The sequence below is a fragment of the Aquarana catesbeiana genome, linkage group LG01 (assembly GCF_042186555.1).
Source record: "Aquarana catesbeiana isolate 2022-GZ linkage group LG01, ASM4218655v1, whole genome shotgun sequence".
NCBI lineage: Eukaryota > Metazoa > Chordata > Amphibia > Anura > Ranidae > Aquarana > Aquarana catesbeiana.
The window spans coordinates 247,090,004-247,114,949 of NC_133324.1; the positions used below are offsets into that span (position 1 = coordinate 247,090,004).

The window sequence follows — 24,946 nt, forward strand, 5'->3', positions numbered from 1 at the left end:
AGGAAAGTCTTATACCTAAATACTCCTCTGCAATCATCAATGTAAGCTAAGCTAGGTGTCCCAAAATGCAAAAATTGATGTTTTTTTTTACCTTGATTTGGTGGTATTCCCTGTCTGTCACGTAACTGCAGCCCCTCTCCTTTCTGATCTAAGGATAGCTGGTGGGTGTATCTAGTAAGGTCTAGTGGTGTCACTTCCAGAAGTGACATGCCCTGCTCCTCTGTAGTCAGTGGGTGTCTACAGGATGGGAGGAGCTGATCACAGATTCACCTGTCAGAGCTCTCTCATGATGGGGGACACTTTGTGTCCTCTTTCATGAGAGAAGTAAAAAATAATACAAATAAATAATTTACAAAATAAGGATTGCAGAAAATCAGATCCACATATGCAGCGGTGCAGGGCTTTGAATTAGAACTGGCCATGGGTGAAGGGAGCTGGATGCAGGGAGCACTGTCAGTATAGCCTGAAGTGCTCTGGGGTGTCGGCACAAATCACAACATACACAAATCACAGCCCACAATACCCACTCTACCTTATGATCCAGTTGTCCAATCCAGGTGAAGAAAATAACTATATATAAAGTTTAGGCTGAGTGCAGAGAAAACTGTCCCAAACAGGCTGGAGGCTCTGAGGGAGGAGAAACCTGAGCAGCCGACCACATCCTACCTGCGGTGCAGAGTGTTACTGAATAGGAAGTACAGAGCCACAGGCTGGGTAACTGTATGTACAGCCAGGAGTTGGATGACAAGAAGGCAGTGAATCCTTGCTGGCTGTGCCCTGGAGATTGGATGCAGACAGAGCTGTCACAGAAGGGCTGGAGGTGCTGGAAATGGAGAGAGTGCATTCCAGCCCTTCTGCGACAGCTCTCTCTGCATTCAATCTCCAGAGCACAGCCAGCAAAGATTCACCCTAAAATGTCAACAGTAGTACCACAGTTCAAGTATCGTACAAAATCACAACGTGTAAAAAAATGCATAGTCTGTATGACCCTTACATAAATTACAAGTCAGACACAAAAAGCAAGGAACAATAAAGTGGCTGGGCAGGCTCTACACATATACAGGTGCATCTCAAAAAATGTGAATAGCATCAAAAAGTTAATTTATTTCAGTAATTCAATTCAAAAGTGAAACTCATATTTTATATAGATTCATTACACACAGTGATATATTTCTGGTACAATAATTTTTATTATAATAAACATGACAACCCTTAACCCATGCAGGGGTATAGCATGTCAAACAAAATAAAAAGGCATAGATTGAGAGAACATGAGCAATCAACTTATTTAGGTAATAAATGTCCTCTGAGCGACCTAGGGAAACAAATCAAAGGTTCCACATGTGTCTCCCAGGCCCAAGGGCCTACACAGAGAGCCCGTGTACTAGTTTGCATCAAGAAATGTGTTCAGCTCCACAAAATGCCAGGGTGGGGTAATCAGTAAAAAGGAGCAAAATTGGTTCTGTAAACAGTGATATATTTCAAGCATTCTTTTCTTTTAATTTTGATGATTATGGCTTACAGCTAGTGAAAATCCAAAATTCAGTATCTCAGAAAATTAGAATATTACATAAGACCAATAAAAAGAAGGACCTTTAATACAGAAACGTTGGCTTGCTGAAAAGTATGTCCTTGTTCATAGAGGCGATCAGCCTGTGGAACTGCTGAGTTGTTACGGAAGGCCAGGTTGCTTTGATAGTGGCCTTTAGCTCGTCTGCATTGTTGGGTCTGGTGTCTCTCATATTTCTCTTGAAAACACCCTGCAGATTCTTTATAGGGTTTAGGTCAGGCGAGTTTGCTGGCCAATCAACCACAGTGATACCATGATCATTAAACCAGGTATTGGTACTTTTGGCAATGTGGGCAGGTGCCAAGTCCTGCTGGAAAATGAAATATGCATCTCCATAAACCTGGTCAGCAGAGGGAAGCATGATGTGCTCTAAAATGTGTCAGCTGTGCTGACTTTGGACTTGATAAAATACAGTGGACCAACACCAGAAGATGACGTGGCTCCCCAAATCATCACTGACTGTGGAAACTTCACAATGGACCTTGGATTCTGTGCCTCTCCACTCTTCCTCCAGACTCTGGGACCTTGATTTCCAAACGAAATGCAAAATTTACTTTTATCCGAAAAGAGGAGTTTGGACCACTGAGCAACAGTCCAGTCCTTTTTCTCCTTAGCCCCGGTAAGACACTTCTGATGTTGTCTCTGGTTCAGGAGTGGCTTGACACAAGGAATTCGACAGTTGTAACCCATGTCCTGGATATGTCTGTGTGTGGTGGCTCTTGAAGCACTGACACCAGCCGTAGTCCACTCCTTGTGAATCTCCCCCAAATTCTTGAATGGCCTTTGCTTTACAATCCTCTCAAGGCTGCGGTTATCCCTGTTGCTTGGGCACCTTTTTCTACCACACTTTTTCCTTCCACTCAACCTTCCATTAAAATGCTTGCACATAGCACTGTGTGAACAGCCAGCATCTTTAGCAATGACTTTTGTGGCTTACCCTTCTTGTGAAGGGTGTCAATGACTGTCTTCTGTAAAACTGTCAAGTCAGCAGTCCTCCCCATGATTGTTTAACCTACTGAACCAGACTGAGAGACCATTTAAAGCAGCGGTCTCAAACTGGCGACGCTCCAGCTGTTGCAAAACTACAAGTCCCATGAGGCATTACAAGCATGACTCTCACAGACAGAGGCATGATGGGACTAATAGTTTCACAACAGCTGGAGGACCACCAGTTTGAGACCCCTGATTTAAAGGCTCAGGAAACCTTTACAAGTGTTTTGCGTTAATTAGCTGATAAGAGCTATGAGATATGAGTCTACAATATTGAACTTTTTTACAATCTTTTAATTTTCTGAGATACTGAATTTTGGGTTTCACGAGCTCTAAGCCATAATCATCAAAATTAAAAGAAAGAAATGCTTGAAATATATCACTCTGTGTGTAATGAATCTATAATATATGAGTTTCACTTTTTGAATTGAATTACTGAAATAATTTAACTTTTTGATGATATTAAAATTTTTTGCACCTGTAAATCAGTTGGAACAGTGGAATTGCAGATCTAATAGCTGAACATCAATCAATGTAAGAGGGTGGGGCAGAGAGTTTCCATTTGAGGAGGATTTGCCTCCTGGCATAGTAGGATGTGTATCCGTTTAGCATTTTTTAAGAGTAGAAAGGAAGCTGTAAATATATAACAGAACTAAAGGATCTGGCATCCAGGATGCCTCCAGTGCCTTAGTCAGTCTGCATGTGAATTGTTTCTAAAAATCAAAAAGCTTAGGGCAGCTCCACTCTGTGTAATAAATTGTGCAATTGGTATTCTATTTGTTGCAGAGTGGGGAGAGAGTAGGATCAGTGTGATACTTTGATTAATTTTAGAGCTGAAACTGATCATTTGAAACAAACCTTCACATATTCCCTTAGTTCATACAGAATGCTAATTAACTATATAAAGCCTTTTTTGTGATTTTCCTTTGGTACCTATGAAGCAGAAATGTGCAGGTTTTTCACTGTTTACGTTTGCTCAATCAGCAGTAATGAAAAAATTTTAAACGTACATTTTTGGTGATTAAAAGTGATTTGTGTCTTATTCACAATATCATGAGTTATTGCGTAGTTTATGGCACCCCTCAAGGACTCATTACTATAAAATTGCTTTAGCTCATGCATTAAATTCAAGAAAACAGAAAAGGAAGACGTGCACATCTAGTGCATTATCAGAGATAATTTATTAAAAATGTATAAAAGTAGGTACTCCACAAGGTGCAACTGACAAAAAGCCATAAACACAGCGCATGGACATGCACGGAACACGTGGTACAGCTATAACATGTTTCGGGGGTGCACCCCCTTCCTCAGAGCTAGCTCCTACTCCTCACCTTGGAAGACCCGTTAGCACTGGAAGTGACAGTGTTTTATGCATTAAATTCACACTGTATCTGAGGATGTATGAAAGTAGTACTCCAGGCAAAACTCTGTCAGGAATGCTTCTTACGCCTTGTCCTAGGTGACAGCAGCAACTGGAACAAAATGTGAAAGGAAAAAAAGCTTTAGAAAGACTTCTGCAAAGGCCTTAACATAGCGAGCTATAGGGAGAAAATATGCATTATTTTCATTTCTTTGCATTCCTTTAATACATAATGCAGTTTCATTAACCTATGTAATATAACCTGAACAAAAATGTAATCATATCAATTCATATGTACATTTTTGCTAAATGTTTCAGGTGACACAGCTGGCAATGATGCTGGATGCATTAATAGAAAAGGAAATTGAGGATGTCAGTGTGCTGGAATGCTACTTTATAGAAGCTTTGTATTGTTCATTGGGAGCCACATTACTTGAGAGTGGAAGAATTAAATTTGATGAGTATGTAAAGCGCTTAGCATCAATGACAACAGTTTATGATGAGAAGTCCCTGGCTGGGCCTGGAGAGCTTCCAGGTGAGTTTCAGCATTCTGATCACTGCCACAAGGTAACTGTTCCTAATGAGCATATTAAAGGAAATTCAATTATCTAATCTCTTTTTGTATAGGTCATCTGCCCACAATCTATGATTTTCATTTTGATGGTGAGAAAAAGAAATGGATACCTTGGAGCAAGCTGGTCCCAAAATATATCCATAAATCAGAGGAGAAATTTATTGATATTCTAGGTAGGTTGTAGGCTCAGTAAGTGAATATTTAACACAGTAAGTATGTCAGTCTATTTATACCAACTTTTACTGCTGCATCAGATGCTCAGACTAACAGCAACTAGACTGCATTGAAAAAAATGACACCTAGCAACAAAAAATCTCCCCTTTATCACGTTTCATGTATGAAGAGCCATTGAAGAACACTTTTTCTTTTAAACACTTATACACAAATAATGTATCTTCTAAATGGTCTGGAGTTGTAAGTGGGGAACCCCAACTCTCTGTCATGTGACCAATTCTGTTTAATTCCTTCATAAATGATATTAAAGTTGGTATAAATAGTTCATTCCTAGTGTTTGCTGATGATACAAAGCTTAGCAGGGTAATAACTTTACAGCAGGATATAGAATCCTTACAGGAAGACCTTGATGAAATAAAGGGATGGACAACTACATGGCAAATGAGGTTCAATATTGAAAAATGTCATTTAATGCATTTGGAGACTAAAAATTTTAATGCAAGTTACTCACTAGAAGGAGAACCTCTTTGGGAACCAAGAATGGAAAAAGGATCTAGAGGTCCTAATAGATGACAGACCTAGCAATAGCATGCAATGCAAAGCAGCAAGCAAGGCAAGCAGACTATTCGTATGCATTAAAAAGGATATTTACTCAAGAGAATAGACTGCTATTCTACCACTTTACAAAAGTCTGGTTTGGCTATGTCTTGTGCATGCTTGTCCATTCCTGGTCACCAGTCCTCAGGAAAGATATGCTGGAACTTGAGAGAGTCCAGAGAAGGGCAGCAAAGCTAATAAGAGGGCTGGAGGATCTTGGTTATGAACAGTGACTACAAATCTCATCGAAGAGATGCTTAGGATGAGATATGGTGATTCTAGCATAAGGAGAAAACTATTTAGTCTCGGGTCGCCTAAAAAGACAAATGACCACTCAATGAAGTTGGAGGAGAAGCTTTTTAATCTTTAACTGCGTACGGGGCTCTTTACTGTAATGCCCTGTACACACGACCAGTTTTCCCGTCGGAATAAACTCTGAAGGTTTTTCCCACAAAGTTCTGACGGAATTCCGCTCAAGCTGTCTTGCATACACACGGTCACACCAAATTCCGACCGTCCAGAACGCTGTGACGTACAACAGGTTCATTAATGGATTAAAACCAAAAAACACACTTACAAATATTGCATCAAATAGAACGCCTGAAGTCCGATGTGACGGCCGATACACATTCAGACAAACCCGTCCTTCTGGAAGCACAAGCAGTGACTCGGGGTGATTGACAGTCAGCAGCTCTATGCTCCGGGAGCCGAGAGAACCGAGCCATCAGCGATGTTCTCAGTGCAGAGACGAAAGGGGAAAGATGCAGCCTTGGTCCGATGCTGCATCCACCTAGGCAAGCATGATTATGGGAGAAACAGAATTCCCAAACTTCTCTTGTAAAGCAATATAAAACCCAAAAGCAAACATTTATTATATTGCAGTTTACCAATTTATGGCTGTGATGGCTGCGTTCATTTTCTTTTTTTAGGCTTCCTTCCCTTTATTTACATTTGGTGATCCAGCCAGTAAGTCTGTTGTTTTTCAAAACAACAAGCTCATGTCCAGCTGTATCGGTTTACAGGGATGAGACAAACCACTAAACACTAACAGGAATGCTTACAATGATCTGCTTTTATTTATTCAGAGAAAAAAACTGTTTGCTGTAACAGATTATAAAGTGTGAGCTGTGGTTTGACTTAAATTTGTTAGTGCATTTAAATTTGCTAGTACGTTTAACACTACCCCCCCCCCCCCCCCCCTTCCAAGCTGACAATGCTGCTGCCTGCTGTGCCCGATACTCATTCATTTACAATGGTGGCACGCTAAAACAGAAGGTGGGTTACTGGCCAGATCACCAGGTGAAAAGAGAGGGAAAAAAGCCTAACAAAAGAAAATGAATGCAGCCTAAAAAAGAAAACAAGTGCAACCACTACCATCTAATGACCAGTAAGCTGCAATATATTACATTTTTGTTTTTTGGTTTATATGAAATATGCCAGGTTTCTGCCTGGCTACAGACACAAGAAATGTATTTGTGTTGTTGCCGACTGACGGTGTTCTGTATAAATTCCAATTCTGCCCACTCTGTTTGGGGTTCTTCAGACCTCATGATCATCACAGTGCTTAGTCCACATGGCCTTCAACTGTGACTGTGTATCATTGGGTCTACTTCAGATACCATTATAAAGGGCACCACAGGTGGCAATAACACCCTTTTTTTTTTTTTTTTTTTTTTTAGCCAAAGAAGCCTAAGGTGCCATCTGGGAAGACTCATGTCTTGCTGGAGGTCAAGAAAAGTTCCTTTTGTTGCTTAAAGTGCTTGTAAAGGACAAGGTTTTTGATGGCTTCATACATTCTATGCATGAAGGTAAAAAACCTGTGCGCAGCAGCCCCCATTAATACTTACCCTCTTGATCTAGTCCCCTCTCTATCTAGCGATGTCTCTGGGGACTCGCACTCCTGATTGGCTGTTTGGGTGCCCCCAGAGTTGGCTGCTTGCTGTGAGGGGAACCGGGAAGAAGGAGGGGCTAGGAGCTCCGGTGTGGGACCCGAGAAGAGAAGGATCTGGGCTTCTCTGTGCAAAACCACTAAACAGGTCAGGTAAGTATAACATGTTTGTTATTAAAGAAAGAAAAAAAAAAACAAGTCTTTAATACATCTTTAAGCCAAAACCTAAGCCAAATTCCAAGGTCTCCCCCAAGTCTTTAGCATGAAGGTGCAGCCTCACTCTCCAAAGTGTGTGGACATCCGTTTGACTTTGCAGAGAATTGGACAGCTTGCATCTGAGATGGTTGGGTGCAAGAGATGGTTTCTAGGGACTGCAGGCTAGACTTTTACTTCCACCCCCTTGCTTGGTTTACAGGTCCAAAGCACTGAATTGCAGAACTGTTTATGGAGTTCTACTAACCTTTTCCGTTTTCACCCCATCTTGCATCAAGATGGCCTAAATGCATTTATTCATTCCACCATCTTTGTCACAGCCTCCATACATAAGGAAGACTTTCTGGCCTCTGTGCACATCATGGACACCTGCATGTCCCCATCTTCCCTGCGCAGCAGCGAGTTTTGTGCTTTACACTGCTGCGGGTGCTTTACACTTTCCGTTTGTGTTTAACCTTTCTTCTGCACCTTGGTTGGCCACAGTACTAGCCTTCATTGCACTCTTGGGCCATTCCCATTGATGGATATATGTTGAGTGATTAGTTGGCCTAGATTTAGGCAAACAAAGTAGTTTTGACTTTGCACAGATTCAGAAGGATCCTGAACTTTCTGTTTCAGTGCTGGAACCAACTTAGCTTAAGCCAGAGTTTTTATTCCTCGGGAGAAACTTCAAACTCTGATGCCGGAATCATACCCTGCAGTCCAGGAGTTGCCCAACTTTGCTTCTGCAGGAGAGTCCTGGAGCTGATGGTAGCCTCCTGAAATTGGTGAAGTCCCTCCTTCCTTCTCTCTTTCTTCACTTTGGGAACACATAACAAACATATAGTGGGGTTTTCTCAAATTTGCCCGCAAAATAGGAAATACGTTTTAAACTGCACTTGGTACTTAATTCTGTTGTTTTCGGTGGACCTGTTAACATAATGTTTTTTGTTGCCCACCTCAGAGTAGGAGGGGCTATCTGAGAATGACCCATCATTTTTATGTTTGCCAGTGTCCTGTCCTCCTGTTTTTGGCAGTATTACCTAGCAGTCAAGGACTTCCTGTGTCCCTAAATGGACTCCACAAGAAGTATTTTACAATGAGTACAAAAATCCTATTTTTTGGAAGCTGAGGTGTTCCTTGGCAGTTATTTATCATTGTTTTCATAAAATTATTTAGAAAACGTAATCATATTTATTGTATATATTATATTATATTTATATTAAAGGTCAGCCTGAAATAGCTTGTACCAAGCCAGAAACCTTCTTTTAATGTTTTCTAGTTCCAACTGTGGACACAACTCGCACAACATGGCTCTTGGAGCAAATGGTGAAAATCAAACGGCCAGTAGTTCTTGTAGGTGAATCTGGGACATCAAAGACTGCAACTACTATGAACCTTCTAAGGAACCTGAACAGTGATAGCACGGTACATTGTATAGATTGTTGAAGTGTCTGTGTTTTGCTGTGGAAGATGTGCAAACATTACTGCATTAAATGACATAGAAGCTTTCCATCAAATATGTCAGTTTATCCAATATTGGCGCTATATGACCATAAAAGTATGCTATATCCAAGTAAATGTTTGGACTGACCAGGAAGGGCTCACTTTGACACAGTTGGCTAGCTAGAACATGTGTCACAATAGATGTGGACCATCAAGAAAAAATCAAAAGTTTTCTAGAAATGTGGGAGGGTGTGCAACAGTATGCAGTAGGATTATTCAGACTCTTAACTGTTCAAACTATGAGGCCTGATAGGAACCTTGTCTCAGATGGCGCAAGATTAGATTCTTTCCTTTCTTTTAGACTCTATTTTCTTATAATGATATAGGTAAATGTATATGTACAACTTTCATATACTGTATGTACAGTACATTTTATGTAACTGTGTACACTGTACCAAGAATTGTTCACTGTAGTGGAAGAAATCCTAACATGGAAGGGATGCATAATCTAAAGTACCATGGGTAGAGGTGCTTCTGCTACCAACTTTTGTTTTTTGTTTTTTATATTTTTGAAACACCTGGTATAAAAAAAAACCTTTGTTTTCTAACATTGAATCAATGTTTAACACAAATACTCAACCCATATAGTGGAAAGGTTGTATATCTAAAAATAAGTCATTTTCTATTATTGTTTCTCTGCTGCATATTCTTAATAGTTCACCCATCCATCTACAAACTGGCATACCTGAATCTCTGTTTTCTTCTCAGATGTTGCTGATTATCAATTTCTCCTCTCGTACCACATCAATGGACATCCAAAGGAATCTGGAAGCCAACGTAGAGAAACGTACAAAGGATAACTATGGGCCACCAATGGGAAAGCGCCTCCTAGTGTTCATGGATGACATGAATATGCCCAAGGTTAAATTCTTGAGCTGCCATATTACTATATCTTGTAAAACTGTTGTTCTAGACCCTAGTCATTAAACACCTATGATGGCAAGATTTCCCCTTTCAAATCAGAAAATAATTTGCCATTTTTTTGTATAAAAATAACAAGATTGTGCATATTTTAGAGGTCCTGTTTAAATAGAGAGCTTTTGTTTTACATATGTTTTTCCTGTAATTGTTGATACTATTAGACCACTAACTACCAGGTACCATTTTCTTACGATTAGACCCCTTTCACACCGAGGGCGTTTTGCAGGCGCTATATCGTTAAAAATAGCGCCTGCAATCCGCCCTCAAACAGCTGCAGCATTGTCTCTAGTGTGAAAGCCCGAGGGCTTTCACACCGAAGCGCTGCGCTGGCAGGACGGGAAAAAAAGTCTTGCCAGCAGCTTCTTTGGAGCGGTGTGTTTACCGCTCCTCCACCGCTGCTCCCCTTTGAAATCAATGGGGCAGCGCTGGGATACCGCCGGCAAAACGCCGCTATTGCGGCGCATTGCGGGCGGTTTTAACCCTTTCTCGGCTGCTAGCGGGGGGGTAAAAGCGCCCCGCTAGCGGGCGAAATGCACCGCTAATCCGACGGTAAAACGCCGCTATAAATAGCGGCGTTTTACCGCCGACGCTATGGGCGGCCTGGTGTGAAAGGGCTCTAAAAGTTGTAGTCAACAAATGCCCATACTTATTTTATATTGTTGAATTTACCTACATACAGGTTGACGAATATGGGACCCAGCAGCCAATTGCCCTCCTAAAGCTTTTGCTGGAGAAGGGAGGCATGTATGATCGTGGCAAAGAACTTAACTGCAAATTCCTTCGGGACCTTGGATTCATAGCGGCAATGGGAAAGGCTGGCGGTGGCCGAAATGAAGTGGATACAAGATTCATTTCTCTTTTTAGTGTCTTTAATGTGCTTTTTCCTTCAGAAGATTCACTGCAACACATTTACTACTCGATCTTACATGGGCACACTACGGTAATTCATATGTTTGTCACTTAATTAATAGCGAATGATAGCTAATTTAATGATCAAAAGCGTGTTTAAAGTGTATCTAAACCCTCAAATAATATACTGTATATTCCAGCTTGCCAGTGTTTAGAAGTGGTGAACTTGTTTGTTTTCTTTTTTTAGGCTTTTTTCCCCTTTATTTTCCCTTGATGATTCTGGCAGTAGCCCACTTTCTGTCCCTGGGTGACAATAGTCACCCGCTGTACTGCATCTTCGCAGGAGCAGCGTTGTCATCCTAGGCTGCGTGATCCTAATTTGGATCACAGAACAACTCTTTCTTACCTCACCTGCCTAGAGTACTGTGTAATTGTTCAAAATTACTGTTTTATAAAGGTACCTACACACATTAGATTTTTTCCCTCTCAAGCTCTCAATGGTGACTTATCTGATGATTGTAGGTAAAGTGGATCTTGCAGTAAAATGCAATGTCCACATATTAGATCAGAGCCTCCTTCCACTGGAAAAAAAAGGTTTGATACCTTGCTTTGCCCCATCTTCTGTCTGTGGTGCCTAAGCGACATCACCCTGCTTCCTGGGAATAATAGGGATTCACTGGACTGAAGCATCTTCTCATGAGTTTTGATTTACTCATCATTCCCAGGAATTTCCCAAAGAGGGTAGTGACGTCAGGCCCTGCAATACGGTACACTTTTCAACTACTATCACAAGGGGGGAGGGAGGGGGGCAAGATCTAATAAGCAAACCTTGTATTTTAATGCAAGGTCTGTTTTACAGAACAATTTAGGCCTCTTCAGCATGGTGCATTGCAGAAACGTGCATTTTCTCTTCATTAGCGTTGCGGTGCTATTTATACTCAGTGACATCCCAAAACATTAACACAACACACATTTTTGTGTTTATCAGAAAAATAAATGTAAACTTAAACTGTTTGGTTAACTTTCTGCCCTATACAGCTATTCAGTGAAGATATTCAGGCCATATGCGACAAGCTGACTTTCTGCACCTTGGAGTTATATAAAATGATTGTCCGTGACCTTCCTCCAACCCCTTCAAAGTTCCATTATATATTTAATCTCCGGGACCTTTCCCGAGTATTTCATGGACTGGTTCTTACTACCCCAGAAAGGTATAGTTTTTCGTGTCACATTTCATGTGTTAAACTTGTCATTTAATAGCAGTAGGTGGCTGGAAAAAAATACTAAAAGATATTTTTTATTTCTAACCCTATCCCTGCTTTGCATTGGAAAGAACAGGCAATTACACATATGCTATGTTACAGTTGTGTTTTGTAGTCATCCTTACGTAATGCAGCTCCCAATTGTATGTACAGTATATGGGTCCATCTTCCCTCTTGCAGTTAACAAGCTCAGAACTGAATGAAGAAATCCCTAACTACCATCTTCTAATTTTCTTTGATAGGTCAATAGCAGACAGCACCAAAATGTATGTTCATTACTGCAAGTACTGTTTCCCACCTGGCAATTTCAATTATTGTTGAAAATGGGGAAGAATTATGCATATAATAGTTTTAAAAAGTTGAATGTAAAAACGCAATATAGCAAAGCCTTGATAAAGGTGGACTGTGACCCACCAAAACGTCTGTGAATAAAAGCCTTTTTGGATGACATGTATGTGAGTGCCCTACATCCACAAACATGTATTGGGCATTTATTCAGTGTGCACCCAGGACCTTTCTATTTTGTGTATGTGGAGATCAACCATTGTTTCTTTCTGGATATATATAGAGCTGATATGAACTATTTATATTTTGCTTCCGATTGCAGATTTCAAACGGCGAGTCAGATGGTGAGAGTTTGGAGGAATGAAGCTTTACGGGTTTTCCATGACAGACTAATCAATGAAGATGACAAGAGACTGGTACGTGAACATGTGGATTCATTTTATAATGAACATTTGTAATAAGAACAGTCAACGTACTCAAAATAAAATGCACAACACCATGTTTATTAGTAAACCATTTCTTACATCACTAAGCTGAAATCACTTTTGTGTTAAGTTTCAATAGAAAAATGATTAGTATTTATACATTGGATGTACAATTGATACCTCAACAATATATTGTAAAAGTAGTCTTATAGCCTATCAAACTACATCTATCTATTTTTGAAATGTTGGTTTTGGCATTTTTGGAAACTTGAACTGCCATGTATCCATGATTGTACTTAACATGAAGGCCTGTCAGTTGTTCCTCTAGTTTTTATATGACAGCTAATTGACATGCTTGTTAAATGGTTTACATAAAATCTGTCAAAGCCACTTTCATGTGTTCAGTTTAAAACACATCAGTAAGGAATTTTAAAGAAATTTATAACATTTACTTATATGTCTGAACTTTAAAGACTGTATGATTTGAGGAGGCGTGACCAGATGTAAACCAGGCAGGAGCTCCACACTTCTCCTGCAAATAGATCAGTTTTTAGGAGCTTTCCTGCCCGCTATCCATTACCAGAGGTACCGGGTTCTGCCGCTGCACTCCAGGACATGAGAAAAGGGGCCTCCAAGCCAGGGCACCAGATGCAGAGGTGTCAGCGCCAGACTTTATCCACACGCGGCCCGGAGGTAGGCCTAGCCCCCGCCATCTTGTCTTCTCCTCACACAGGAAAGGGCGCCAAGAAACAGGCCAATAAGATGGCACACGCAGCGACTGTGCAGGATCCGGACCCTGGAGTCTTTCTGTCGGCCTCTCAGGAGCAGGAAAATCCACAGGATGCCATTACTCGACCCATTCTGGAGGCGATCGATGCAATTAAGGCTGCGGTGATGGTAAGCATTGACCATCTGGCCACTGAGTGCACGTTGATCCGGCATGACTTGGACAAAATCTGCGGTAGGCTCACAGTAGCTGAGGACAGGATTTCTGAGGTGGAAGATGCCTCTCATTCCCAAGGCTCTTAACTATCTGAGCTGCAAGACATGGTGAAACAGCTGCAAAATAGGGCTGATGATGCAGAAGGCAGGCAGAGAAGGAACAATGTGAGAGTGGTGGGGATGCCTGAGGGGCCTGAAGGGGCTAAACCGGCCACATTTGCTGAACAATTCTTCAAACAGCTCCTAGTGCTGGGGGAACCCCCCCCACTTATGTGGTCAAACGGGCTCACAGGGTCCCCACAGGCAGACGTCCCCTTGGGGAATTCCCCAGGCCTTTCTTGGTCAGGGTCCTGAACTACAGGGACCGGGACATGATCCTAGCAGAATCCAGGAAACACCAGGAGCTGCGCTTTGAAAATACCTGTGTGATATTGTTCCCTGATTTCTCTGCAGAAACCCAGAAAAGGAGATGCTCATTCAACGATATCCAGGAAAGATTGAGAGCTAAGGCTATACAATACAGCATGCTATATTTTTTGACAACCCACTGGCTGCCTATGAATAGTTGGACAGGATCCCATGAAGATTGCCTGAACTATAAGTATTGCCTTTCTACCTTGTTGCACCTGTTGTGCCTTTATCCAGGTCCTCAAGCGATTCCTGTTGGAGTTATGCTTTAACCCCTTGCCGACCGGCTCACGCCGATATACGTTGGCAGAAGGGCACGTACAGGCATATTAACGTACATGTATGTTGCTCTTTAAGATGTGGCATTGTGGGCGCGCGCGCCCGCCTGCCGCGAGCTCCATGAGTGTGATCGCGAGTCCCACGGACTCGATGTCCGCGGGGATACCCGCGATCGTCTAGCGGAGAGGAAGAATGGAGAAATGCTGATGTAAACATGCATTTCCCCATTCTTCCTGGTGACAGGACTGAGGACACTGATCACAGCTTCCTGTGATTGGGAGCAGTGATCAGCGTCGTGTCACACGTAGCCCAGCCCCCCCCCCCAGGACACACTTAACCCCTGCAGCGCCTCCTAGTGGTTAATCCCTTCACTGCCAGTCACATTTACACAGTAATCAGTGCATTTTTAATCGCACTGATCGCTGTATAAATGTGAATGGTCCCAAAATAGCGCCAAAAGTGTGCGATCTTACAGTCACAATAAAAATCACAGATCACCGGCATTACTAGTAAAAAAAAAATTATTCATAAAAATGCCATAAAACTATCCACTATTTTGTAGACGCTATAACTTTTGCGCAAACCAATCAATAAATTATTGTGATTTTTTTTTTTTTACCAAAAATATGTAGAATACGTATCGGCCTAAACTGAGGGGAAAAATAGTTTTTTGGGGATATTTATTATAGCAAAAATTAAAAAATATTGCGTTTGCGTTATAGAAAAAAAAATAAAAACCGCAGAGGTGATCAAATACCACCAAAAGAAAGCTCAATTTGTGGGGAAAAAAGGACACCAATTTTGTTTGGGAACCACGTCGCACAACTGCGCAATTGTCAGTTAAAGTGACGCAGTGCCGAATCTCAAAAAATGCTCTGGTCTTTGGGCAGCCAAATGGTTCGGGGCCGAAGTGGTTAAATAAACCTTAATTACATACCCAATGTATGAACCTACCTGTTGTATCTACTAAACGTCCATAGATGGCGCCAGATGATCAGGTTTTTAGCTACTGCCCTTTTTCTCTTTTTTTTTTTTTTTTTTTCTTTTTGCTTCAACATGCAGTTGTTTTTTTGTCCTGCAAATGCTCCTAGTCTTGTTCTAAGTGGAGCCTTCTGGTACACACAAAAAAACAACTTTATCTGTCGAACATTTGAATGTCGGTTTAACTTCCAGAACTTTTTGATGGTTATGTTTGGGACTAAAGCTACATACCAGACTTTGTTTTTTTTTCTTTTGAATTTTTCAATTTTTTCTTTTTCTTTTTTGGTTCTGGTATAATGGCAGGGGGGTTTTGTTTCAGTTCAAGCTCAGTTCTCAGCTCTCACAGATATTTTGGCACCAATTTAGGGTGGTTAGTTAGTTCACATTGTGACATTGTTTATGCTTGGGCCCCCGGGTTCCAGCAAAGCAGTTTTTGGACTCTATAGTCATGACTAACCCGATTAAAATAGTGTCTTGGCATATACAGGGCCTAAATAACAAATTCAAATGGGCCACTGTGTTTCAATATCTTAAGAAGTCTAGGCCACATGTCGTCCTCCTGCAGGAGACACACTTGGATGGGAACAGGGTTCTTGCCCTGCGAAGACCCTGGATACAAAGGGCATTTCATGCAACTAACTCCACTTTTGCAAGAGGAGTATCCATCCTAGTCAGTAAGGGTGTCCCGTCCACTATACACCAGGTGATCTCAGATCCGGGGGGACGATATGTGGCAATGGTCTTAGATATTTGGTACTATAAGCTGTTGTTGGTGAATATTTACTTACCTCCCCCATTTACTGTGAAATTGTTATATACCTTATTTGTTAAGCTGGCTCCTCATGCCCATCTCCCATTGATGCTGATGGGAAAATTCAATGCCACTTTAGATGCATTGGACTCTTCCAATCCGAGTAGAACGGGGTCTGTGGAGCTTCTGTCCTGGGTCTCGGTGACTGGGCTGATGGAACTATGGCGCTATAAAAATCCCACTGATAGATGCTACTCGCACCACAGTCCCATCGCTCGTCGGCCAGGATAGATCTGGCTTTAGCAACCCAGCTTTGCTGCCATTTCTGCAGGGGGTTGAATATTAGGCGGGGGGCATATCCGATCACAATCCACTTTCCCTCTCCTTGGCCTTTCCTGCTGGGAAGGGGTCACGGATCTGGAAACTCTCTCCTGGTTGGTTGCAGAATGATGGGGCGTCCTCTCATATTCTGGACTTGATTGCAACATATTGGAAGGCCAACGATGAGTCGGCAGATCCTCTCAAAGCATGGGATGCATTTAAGGCAGTAGCCAGAGGGAAATGTATATCTGCTATAAAGATGGTGCGAGTGGAGCAGGATGCTGAGATTCTTTTATTGCTGGAAAGGGAAAAGGAATGTGTGGAGAGCAACGCTAGTAATCCCTCGGATTCCTCATACTCTGCCTTGCTAGAGGCCAGGCGTTTGCTCTCCTTGCATTTCAATAACTTGGCACATACGGAGGCTGGTCACAGTGCTAACTCTCTTTTTACAGAGGGCGATAAAAATGATAAACTGTTGGCCATGTTGGTGGCTGACTATAGCCAGATTGGGAATATTCCTGTCATCAGATTTAGGAATGGGGACCTAGCTAATAATCCTTCTGGTATTATGGATGAATTTAGGGAATTTTTTTCCAATCTATATGCACCCATTCCAAAGTATGATCAGACTGCCCTGACTGCACTGTTGAAGGGTCTTATACTCGCAAGTTTGTTGGAATCAGACCGGCTGGCTCTGGACTCCAAGATCACTACCAAAGAGGTGGTTTCAGCCATCTTTGCCTTTCCAACTCACAAGGCCCCCAGGCCAGATGGGTTTCCTGCTGACTTTTACAAGAAGTATGTAGATCAGTTGGCCCCCAGACTTACTGCACTTTTAGAGCACTGCTTGCAACAACAGAGGCTCCCTGACTCAATGCTTGAGGCATACATGATTCTCTTATTGAAACCGGGTAAGGACCCCCTTGAATGCTCTTCTTACAGGCCTATAGCCTTACAAAATATGGACCTGAAAACAAAAGTGTTGGCCAATAGACTTGTTGGGGTTATTTCCTCTCTTGTAGATATTGATCAGACAGGCTTTATGCCAGGTAAGTCTACTGATACGAATCTGCAAAGACTTTTTACCCACATATAACGACCTAACCTTGACTCCCCTACTAGAATCATAGTCTCTATCGATCAGTCTTCAGAACATGGATTTCACTTCTATATAGCAACCCCAAGGTGGCGTTATGGTTGGGCATTAATACTTCCCCTTTTTTTTCAGTGGGTTGCCCTTTGTCACCCTTCCTATTTGCTCTCATGATGGAGCCACTGGCGATTGCCCTAAGATCATCTCCAAAGGTTAGGGCGATCAGACAAGGTACCATTGACGAATGCCTAGCGCTCTATGCTGATGATTTGTTGCTGTTCCTACGGGACCCGAGGGAATCGCTGACAGCGGCTTTGCAGATTATAAATAACTTCACTACTTTTTTGGGTTTGAGGGTTAACTGGAACAAATCATCTATCCTGCCACTGGATCCAGGTGCAAGAGAGGTGGCGAAACCTAATTTGTCATTGAAATGGGTGTCCACAATTACATATTTAGTAGTTAAAATCACAGCAAATACTGCCGACTATGTGCCCCTTAATCTGATACCCTTACTGACCCTCTTTAACCACTTCAGCTCCGGAAGAATTTACCCCCTTCCTGACCAGAGCACTTTTTTCCGATTCGGCATTGCGTCGCTTTAACTGACAATTGCGCGGTCGTGCGACGTTGCTCCCAAACAAAATTGACGTCCTTTTTTCCCACAAATAGAGCTTTCTTTTGGTGGTATTTGATCGCTTCTGCGGTTTTTATTTTTTGTGCTATAAACAAAAATAGAGCGACAATTTTGAAAAAAACGCATTATTTTTTACTTTTTGCTATAATAAATATCCCCTAAAAATATATAAAAAAAAACAATTTTTTTCCTCAGTTTAGGCCGATACGTATTCTTCTACATATTTTTGGTTAAAAAAATCGCAATAAGCGATTATTGATCGGTTTGCACAATAATTATAGCGTTTACAAAATAGGGGATAGTTTTATGGCATTTTTATTAATAATTTTTTTTTTTTTAAATGGCGACGATCAGCGATTTTTATCGTGACTGCGACATTATGGCGGACACATCGGACATTTTTGACACATTTTTGGGACCATTGTCATTTTTACAGCAATCAGTGCTATAAAAATGCACTGATTCCTGTGTAAATGACACTGGCAGTGAAGGGGTTAACCACTAGGGGAGGGGTTAAATCAGTACTAGGGAGTGATTACTAACTGTCAGGGGGATGGGCTGTGTGTGTGACGTCACTGATCTCTACTCCAATGACAGGGAGCAGAGATCGAGTGACACTGTCACTAGGCAGAACGGGGAGATGCTGTTTACATCAGCATCTCCCCCTTCTTCCTCCCTGTGAGGTGATCGCGGGTATCCCCGCGGCGATCGAGTCTGCGGGACCCGCGACCCGACTCACGGAGCTTGCCGCGCGCCCACTGGCCGCCTCTTAAAGGGCAACGTACAGGTACGTGATTTTGACTGTACGAGCCCTTCTGCCGCAGTATATCTGCGTGAGGCGGTCGGCAAGCAGTTAAACAGAAGGCCCAAGCATGGCAAAAACTTCCATTATCATTAATAGGGAGGATTAACCTGTTAAAGATGAAAATTCTCCTGGTTATTTAATATTTTCTAAGACACGCACCCATATGGATACCTAAATCATTCTTTAAAAAATTGGATAGCATCACCAGTTCATTCCTATGGTCCCCAAGGTCACCCAGGATGGGGCTGAAGGTACTTCAGGAACCTTGGGTCAGGGAGGTTTAGTCTTGCCAGATTGGAGGAAATACTATATAGCGAGCCAGATGGTGTTTGCACACCGCTGGCTGATTTCTAATGCTGGGGGCCATGGTATTAGAGGCGGCACACCTGGGATCATATGAGTCTTTAAGATTGGCCATTCATAGAGGTTCTAAGTCGGATCTTCCCCTTATGATGTCTATGAAAGCCACCATCAAGTCATGGGAAGAGGCGGTTGGACTGGCCTGCCCTAATCTTCTGGGCTTTTCTCCCATGACCCCCTTGTAGATGAACCCCAAATTGCCTCAGTTCTATTTTTTTAAAGACCCCATGACGTGGGTATCTAGGGGCATTAAACTACTCAAAGACATAACTAGGGAGGGGGAATTACTGACCTTTGACCAGCTCAAAATGTAGATATGACCTTACCAAGTCGCACTACTTTAGCTGCGTCATGCCTTCCAGGCCCAATTTAAAGACCGGGCCATCGAGTCCTTTCCCTCAGACTTGGAAAACCTGCTCATATCTGACGAACTTTCCAAAACACTCTCAGTTACCTACAAGGAGTTATTTAAAAAACGACCATTGGCAGTGGTTAAATGTAGGGAAAGGTGGGAGGTAGAGGTCTCTGACATCCAGGGTGAGGAGTGGGATGACCCCTTTCAGCACTTAGTAGCAGCGAGGGACAGGCTGATCCACTTTAAATTCTTGCATAAAGTTTATTATACACCAGCTAGATTAGCTGTCATATACCCGAATGTTCTGGCGGAATGTTGGCAGTGTACCTTTTCGCCGGCAGCTGCCGACCATGTCTTCTGGGGGTTCCCTCGGATCCAACAATTTTGGACTGAGGTTACCTCCTGCATAGCAGAGGTCCTGGTGGTCCCAGTCCCCCAGACATTTAGAGTGTGTCTCATGGGATTGGTGGAAGAGGTGGTCCAGTTTCGGACTCACAGAACTCTGATCAATATCCTATTGTTTTATGGTAGAAAGGCCATATTGTTACACTGGAAGAAACCGGAGGCCCCATCCTTGCCCTTTTGGAAGGGGTTGGTGAATTCAATGATGCCCTATTATAAAGTGACATACAGTGGGGCAAAAAAGCATTTAGTCAGCCACCATTTGTGCAAGTTCTCCCACTTAAAAAGATGAGAGAGGCCTGTAATTGTCATCATAGGTATACCTCAACTACGAGAGACAAAATGTGGAAACAAATCCAGATAATCACATTGTCTGATTTGGAAAGAATTTATTTGCAAATTATGGTGGAAAATAAGTATTTTGTCAATATCAAAAGTTCATCTCAATACTTTGTTATATATCCTTTGTTGGCAATGACAGAGGTCGAACGTTTTCTGTAAGTCTTCACAAGGTTGTCACACACTGTTGCTGGCATGTTGGCCCATCCCTCTATGCAGATCTCCTCTAGAGCAGTGATGTTTTGGGGCTGTCGCTGGGCAACACAGACTTTCAACTCCCTCCAAAGGTTTTCTATGGGGTTGAGATCTGGAGACTGGCTAAGCCACTCCAGGACCTTGAAATGCTTCTTATGAAGCCACTCCTTCGTTGCCCAGGCGGTGTGTTTGGAATCATTGTCATGCTGAAAGACCCAGCCACGTTTCATCTTCAATGCCTTTACTGATGGGAGGAGGTTTGCACTCAAAATCTCACAATACATGGCCCCATTCATTCTTTCATGTACACGGATCAGTCGTCCTGTTCCCTTTGCAGAGAAACAGCCCCAAAGCATGAGCGGTTGCAACTCAGCATTCTCTCTCCTCCAAACACGACGAGTTGTGTTTCTACCAAACAGTTCTACTTTGGTTTCATCTGACCATATGACATTCTCCCAGTTCTCTTCTGGATCATCCAAATGCTCTCTAGCAAACCTCAGACGGGCCCGGACATGTACTGGCTTAAGCAGGGGGACACATCTGGCACTGCAGGATCTGAGTCCCTGGCGGCATAGTGTGTTACTGATGGTAGCCTTTGTTACGTTGGTCCCAGCTCTCTGTAGGTCATTCACTAGGTCCCCCCGTGTGGTTCTGTGATTTTTGCTCACCGTTCTTGTGATCATTTTGAACCCACGGGGTGAGATCTTGCGTGGAGCCCCAGATCGAGGGAGATTATCAGTGGTCTTGTATGGCTTCCATTTTCTAATTACTGCTCCCACAGTTGATTTCTTCACACCAAGCTGCTTGCCTGTTGCAGATTCAGTCTTCCCAGCCTGGTGCAGGTCTACAATTTTGTTTCTGGTGTCCTTCGACAGCTCTTTGGTCTTCACCATAGTGGAGTTTGGAGTGTGACTGTTTGAGGTTGTGGACAGGTGTCTTTTATACTGATAACAAGTTCAAACAGGTGCCATTAATACAGGTAATGAGTGGAGCACAGAGGAGCCTCTTAAAGAAGAAGATACAGTTCTGTGAGAGCCAGAAATCTTGCTTTTTTGTAGGTGACCAAATACTTATTTTCCACCATAATTTGTAAATAAATTCTTTCAAAAATCAGACAATGTGATTGGATTTGTTTCCACATTTTGTCTCTCGTAGTTGAGGTATACCTATGATGACAATTACAGGCCTCTCTCATCTTTTTAAGTGGGAGAACTTGCACAATTGGTGGCTGACTAAATACTTTTTTTGCCCCACTGTACCTGTCAAGGGGATTGTGGAAGAAATTTGATAAGGTATGGCAGGCGTGGTATAACTCGGATGTCACGGTGGGGTAGGAGTCCTAGTGACCTTGACCGCTATTAAGTGTACATCCGCTTAATATCCTAGCTGGGGATGGAAGGTATCTGAGGCTCAATGTACTCTAGTTTGCTTATATTGTTGTGGATTTCAGCTATAATTAATGCTTGGGTTTAAATAATGGAGGTAATGGGGCACTGCATGAATACTCCTGGAGATATGTATTGAGTACCAGGTGCACTAACGTCTGCATACAAGGTCTCTGTGAGGAGTGTGGAGATCTGAGTCTTAAGTTGTGGCAGGGTGAGGGGAGGGAGGGGGGGTACACGACAGTCGTGACATGTCTAGTTAGAACTTTTGTTATTCTGAATGTTATCGTAATTGTTGGCCATATGTGTGGCTCTGTGTTGTGCCGAGTCACTTTTCTACTCTGTTATATCAAACTCAATAAGAAGAATTTTACAAAAAAAAAGACTGTATAATATAAACCCTTTTATGTTAAGATGCATTAATTGGTTGGGGGGAGCTGGCTTGGCAATGGGACATATAAGTCTTTTAGGTTCCACTTGAGCAGAAAATTACTATCTGAGCCTAGGTCCTGGGGGTGCTAGAATCTAGGCTGGAGTAAGCCTTGTTGGGCGTAATGTACTTCTCTTGCTGAATGCTAATAATGTTTTCCAATTTTTTTTTTTTTATCCAACAAGGTTCAGGGCCACCTTCAAAGTTTAATAGATGAACACTTCAAAGCTGACTTAGAATATGCCATGAGGGACCCAATTCTGTTTGGTGACTTCAGAACCGCAATGAATGAAGGAGAACCACGGGTATATGAAGACATTCAGGATTATGATGCAGTGAAAGCTCTCTTTCAGGTAAAATATGTTGAATGAATAACCGTAGTTAATAAAATATTAGGTTGGCCATGTCTTATATTCACATGCGATGCAATAAGTTTGATCTCGCAGTAATCGCAAAATGGTGTATAATGCCTGGTTCTGTGTTCATGTTAATAATATTTTGTAGTCCGTTATCCTTGGGAATGTCTTGTGATTGAAGTCAAATTGTTCCTCTTTCTGCAGAAGTTGAAACCATGTGCAGTGCTTCCAACAGTTAACAGTGCAAACTCATGTTTTCAAGGATATATTTGCCAATTTAAGATCATATATACTGCATGTTTAAGTATATGATAGCTGTATGTTTGTTGCTTAATTGTGTGTATAATCTACTACATAAGAGTTTTAAATAATTACTGTTGTTGTTTCCAGGAAATCCTTGAGGAGTACAATGAAAGTAAGACTAAAATGAACTTGGTTCTCTTTGATGATGCCCTTGAACATTTGACTCGAATACACCGAATTATAAGGATGGATCAAGGTCATGCTCTGCTGGTTGGTGTAGGAGGGTCAGGGAAGCAATCTCTTGCTCGACTAGCTGCCTTTGCTGCTGGATATGAGGTTTGCTTAAATAAATGTGAGATATATTGGGTACATTTCTCATTCTGTCATGCAACATTGATCAAAAATATTATGCCGTCTGATTAGGTCTTTGAAATTGTTTTGAGCCGAGGATATGGAGAAAACAGTTTTCGTGAGGATCTGAAGAATCTTTACATTAAACTCGGTCTAGAAAATAAGAAGATGATTTTTCTGTTTACTGATGCACATGTGGCTGAAGAAGGATTTCTTGAACTTATCAACAACATGTTAACATCAGGTGTGCCCAACCACTTTTGTAGTGTTTCATATATTCAAATCAGTGCCCATTACACATCGTGTTATCCTGCCACCCTTTACTATTTAGCATAAAACAGTATTGCGACTGATTGCAGCTGAAAATCCATGTCTGAATGATTCGATTTAAAAATGTATCCAAACTCAAGGACAAAAAATGAATATATTGCCGCTTACCAGTTCTTCGAAATGGTGGCTAAATTTTTTTTCTTCATTCAGGCTGTTTCTGTTATCGGACAGATATAACAAAATCGATACAAGGGAAATTACGTATCTTCCTTAGGGGGATGAAGAAGATACGTCATTTCCTTGTAGTGACACGCGTAGGGGAGGGGACAGGATGGTGCAGGAGGCAGCTGGTCTGTCTCACAGTGAACGAGCCTATGACTTTAACCAATTCCCAGTGTTTTAAGGCTTTAAATAGAGCAGTGCACTGATCCACCAGGTCCATGTGAGTACCCTGGACTGGGTTTTTTTTTGTATAATAAATTGTGTAAAAAACGATATCACACTATGGAGTTTTTTTCTACTGTTTATATATGAGGAGACAGCGTTATTGAGCAGTTCGGGATCCCACAGCTAACTTTGAATCCAGAGGTGATTCACATGCGTGATTTGACCAAACTTAAATGTGAGGTCACACGCTCAGAGGTGAGCAGCTATTACCTAAGGGTGGGGAGCACCAGAGTGTGGACACTGCAACACGGTTTTTTGATCACTTCCATCAATGGACTCATAATTATATGTTTGATAAGGACTTTTATGTTATATATGTTGAACTGATCCTGTGATATATGTATTTGTATGCACTACAGCACTTTATTTTTCACTTCTGTGTCACTATATATATATTTTTTATAATTAGGATTTATTATAAGTAACCTGCTGTTATTAATTATTAATTATATGAGTTTGAGGTGTGAGATCTTGTAGGGTTGTATATGTCACAAGGATATGCCACCACTGTATCTTTAATGTATGCTTCACTTCAGTTATGTTATGAATTCGATTTTTCACAGCAGAGCATCATATTGCACCATTGACACTTTAATTTTACTGCTGTTATAGCAGAATATTAGGTAGGTAGCACGGCACAAAATTATTTATTTTTGATTCTTATTTACTATTGCTGTTTTCTAGCTGCCCAGAAAAAGCTTTTGACGTAAAAGGGACGCTTTTTGGATGCCATGGACATTCTCAGGTTTCCAGGCAGAAAGAACAGCATATATAATATAAAGGTGCATGCAAGGCACTGGACAGAGCACTAGGGACAAAAGGGATGTGAATGATTTGATACAGTAATGTAATCTTACAGATTACAGTGTACTGTATGTGTTATGTTTTTTTCACTTTTTAAATTTGCTGCAGGGCTCCGCCCCCATGCTTTGCGATGCTCTCAGGGAACGGAGCCAGGCACACAGTACATCGGGCGGAGGACACAGCCCGTGGACACAGCGAG

At 41.9% G+C, this 24,946-nt stretch overlaps 1 protein-coding gene across 1 annotated transcript in view; it reads left to right on the forward strand.

The window, feature by feature from the left end:
- Window positions 1-24,946, forward strand: part of DNAH10 (dynein axonemal heavy chain 10) — a 246,788-nt gene that overhangs the window by 121,781 nt on the left and 100,061 nt on the right. The window contains exons 43-52 of the mRNA XM_073627593.1: window positions 4,239-4,455; window positions 4,548-4,667; window positions 8,628-8,773; window positions 9,560-9,712; window positions 10,452-10,712; window positions 11,660-11,832; window positions 12,491-12,584; window positions 22,462-22,629; window positions 23,023-23,211; window positions 23,299-23,470. Of these exons, the coding sequence (XP_073483694.1) occupies window positions 4,239-4,455; window positions 4,548-4,667; window positions 8,628-8,773; window positions 9,560-9,712; window positions 10,452-10,712; window positions 11,660-11,832; window positions 12,491-12,584; window positions 22,462-22,629; window positions 23,023-23,211; window positions 23,299-23,470 (1,693 nt within the window). The remainder of the gene's footprint in view (window positions 1-4,238; window positions 4,456-4,547; window positions 4,668-8,627; window positions 8,774-9,559; window positions 9,713-10,451; window positions 10,713-11,659; window positions 11,833-12,490; window positions 12,585-22,461; window positions 22,630-23,022; window positions 23,212-23,298; window positions 23,471-24,946) is intronic.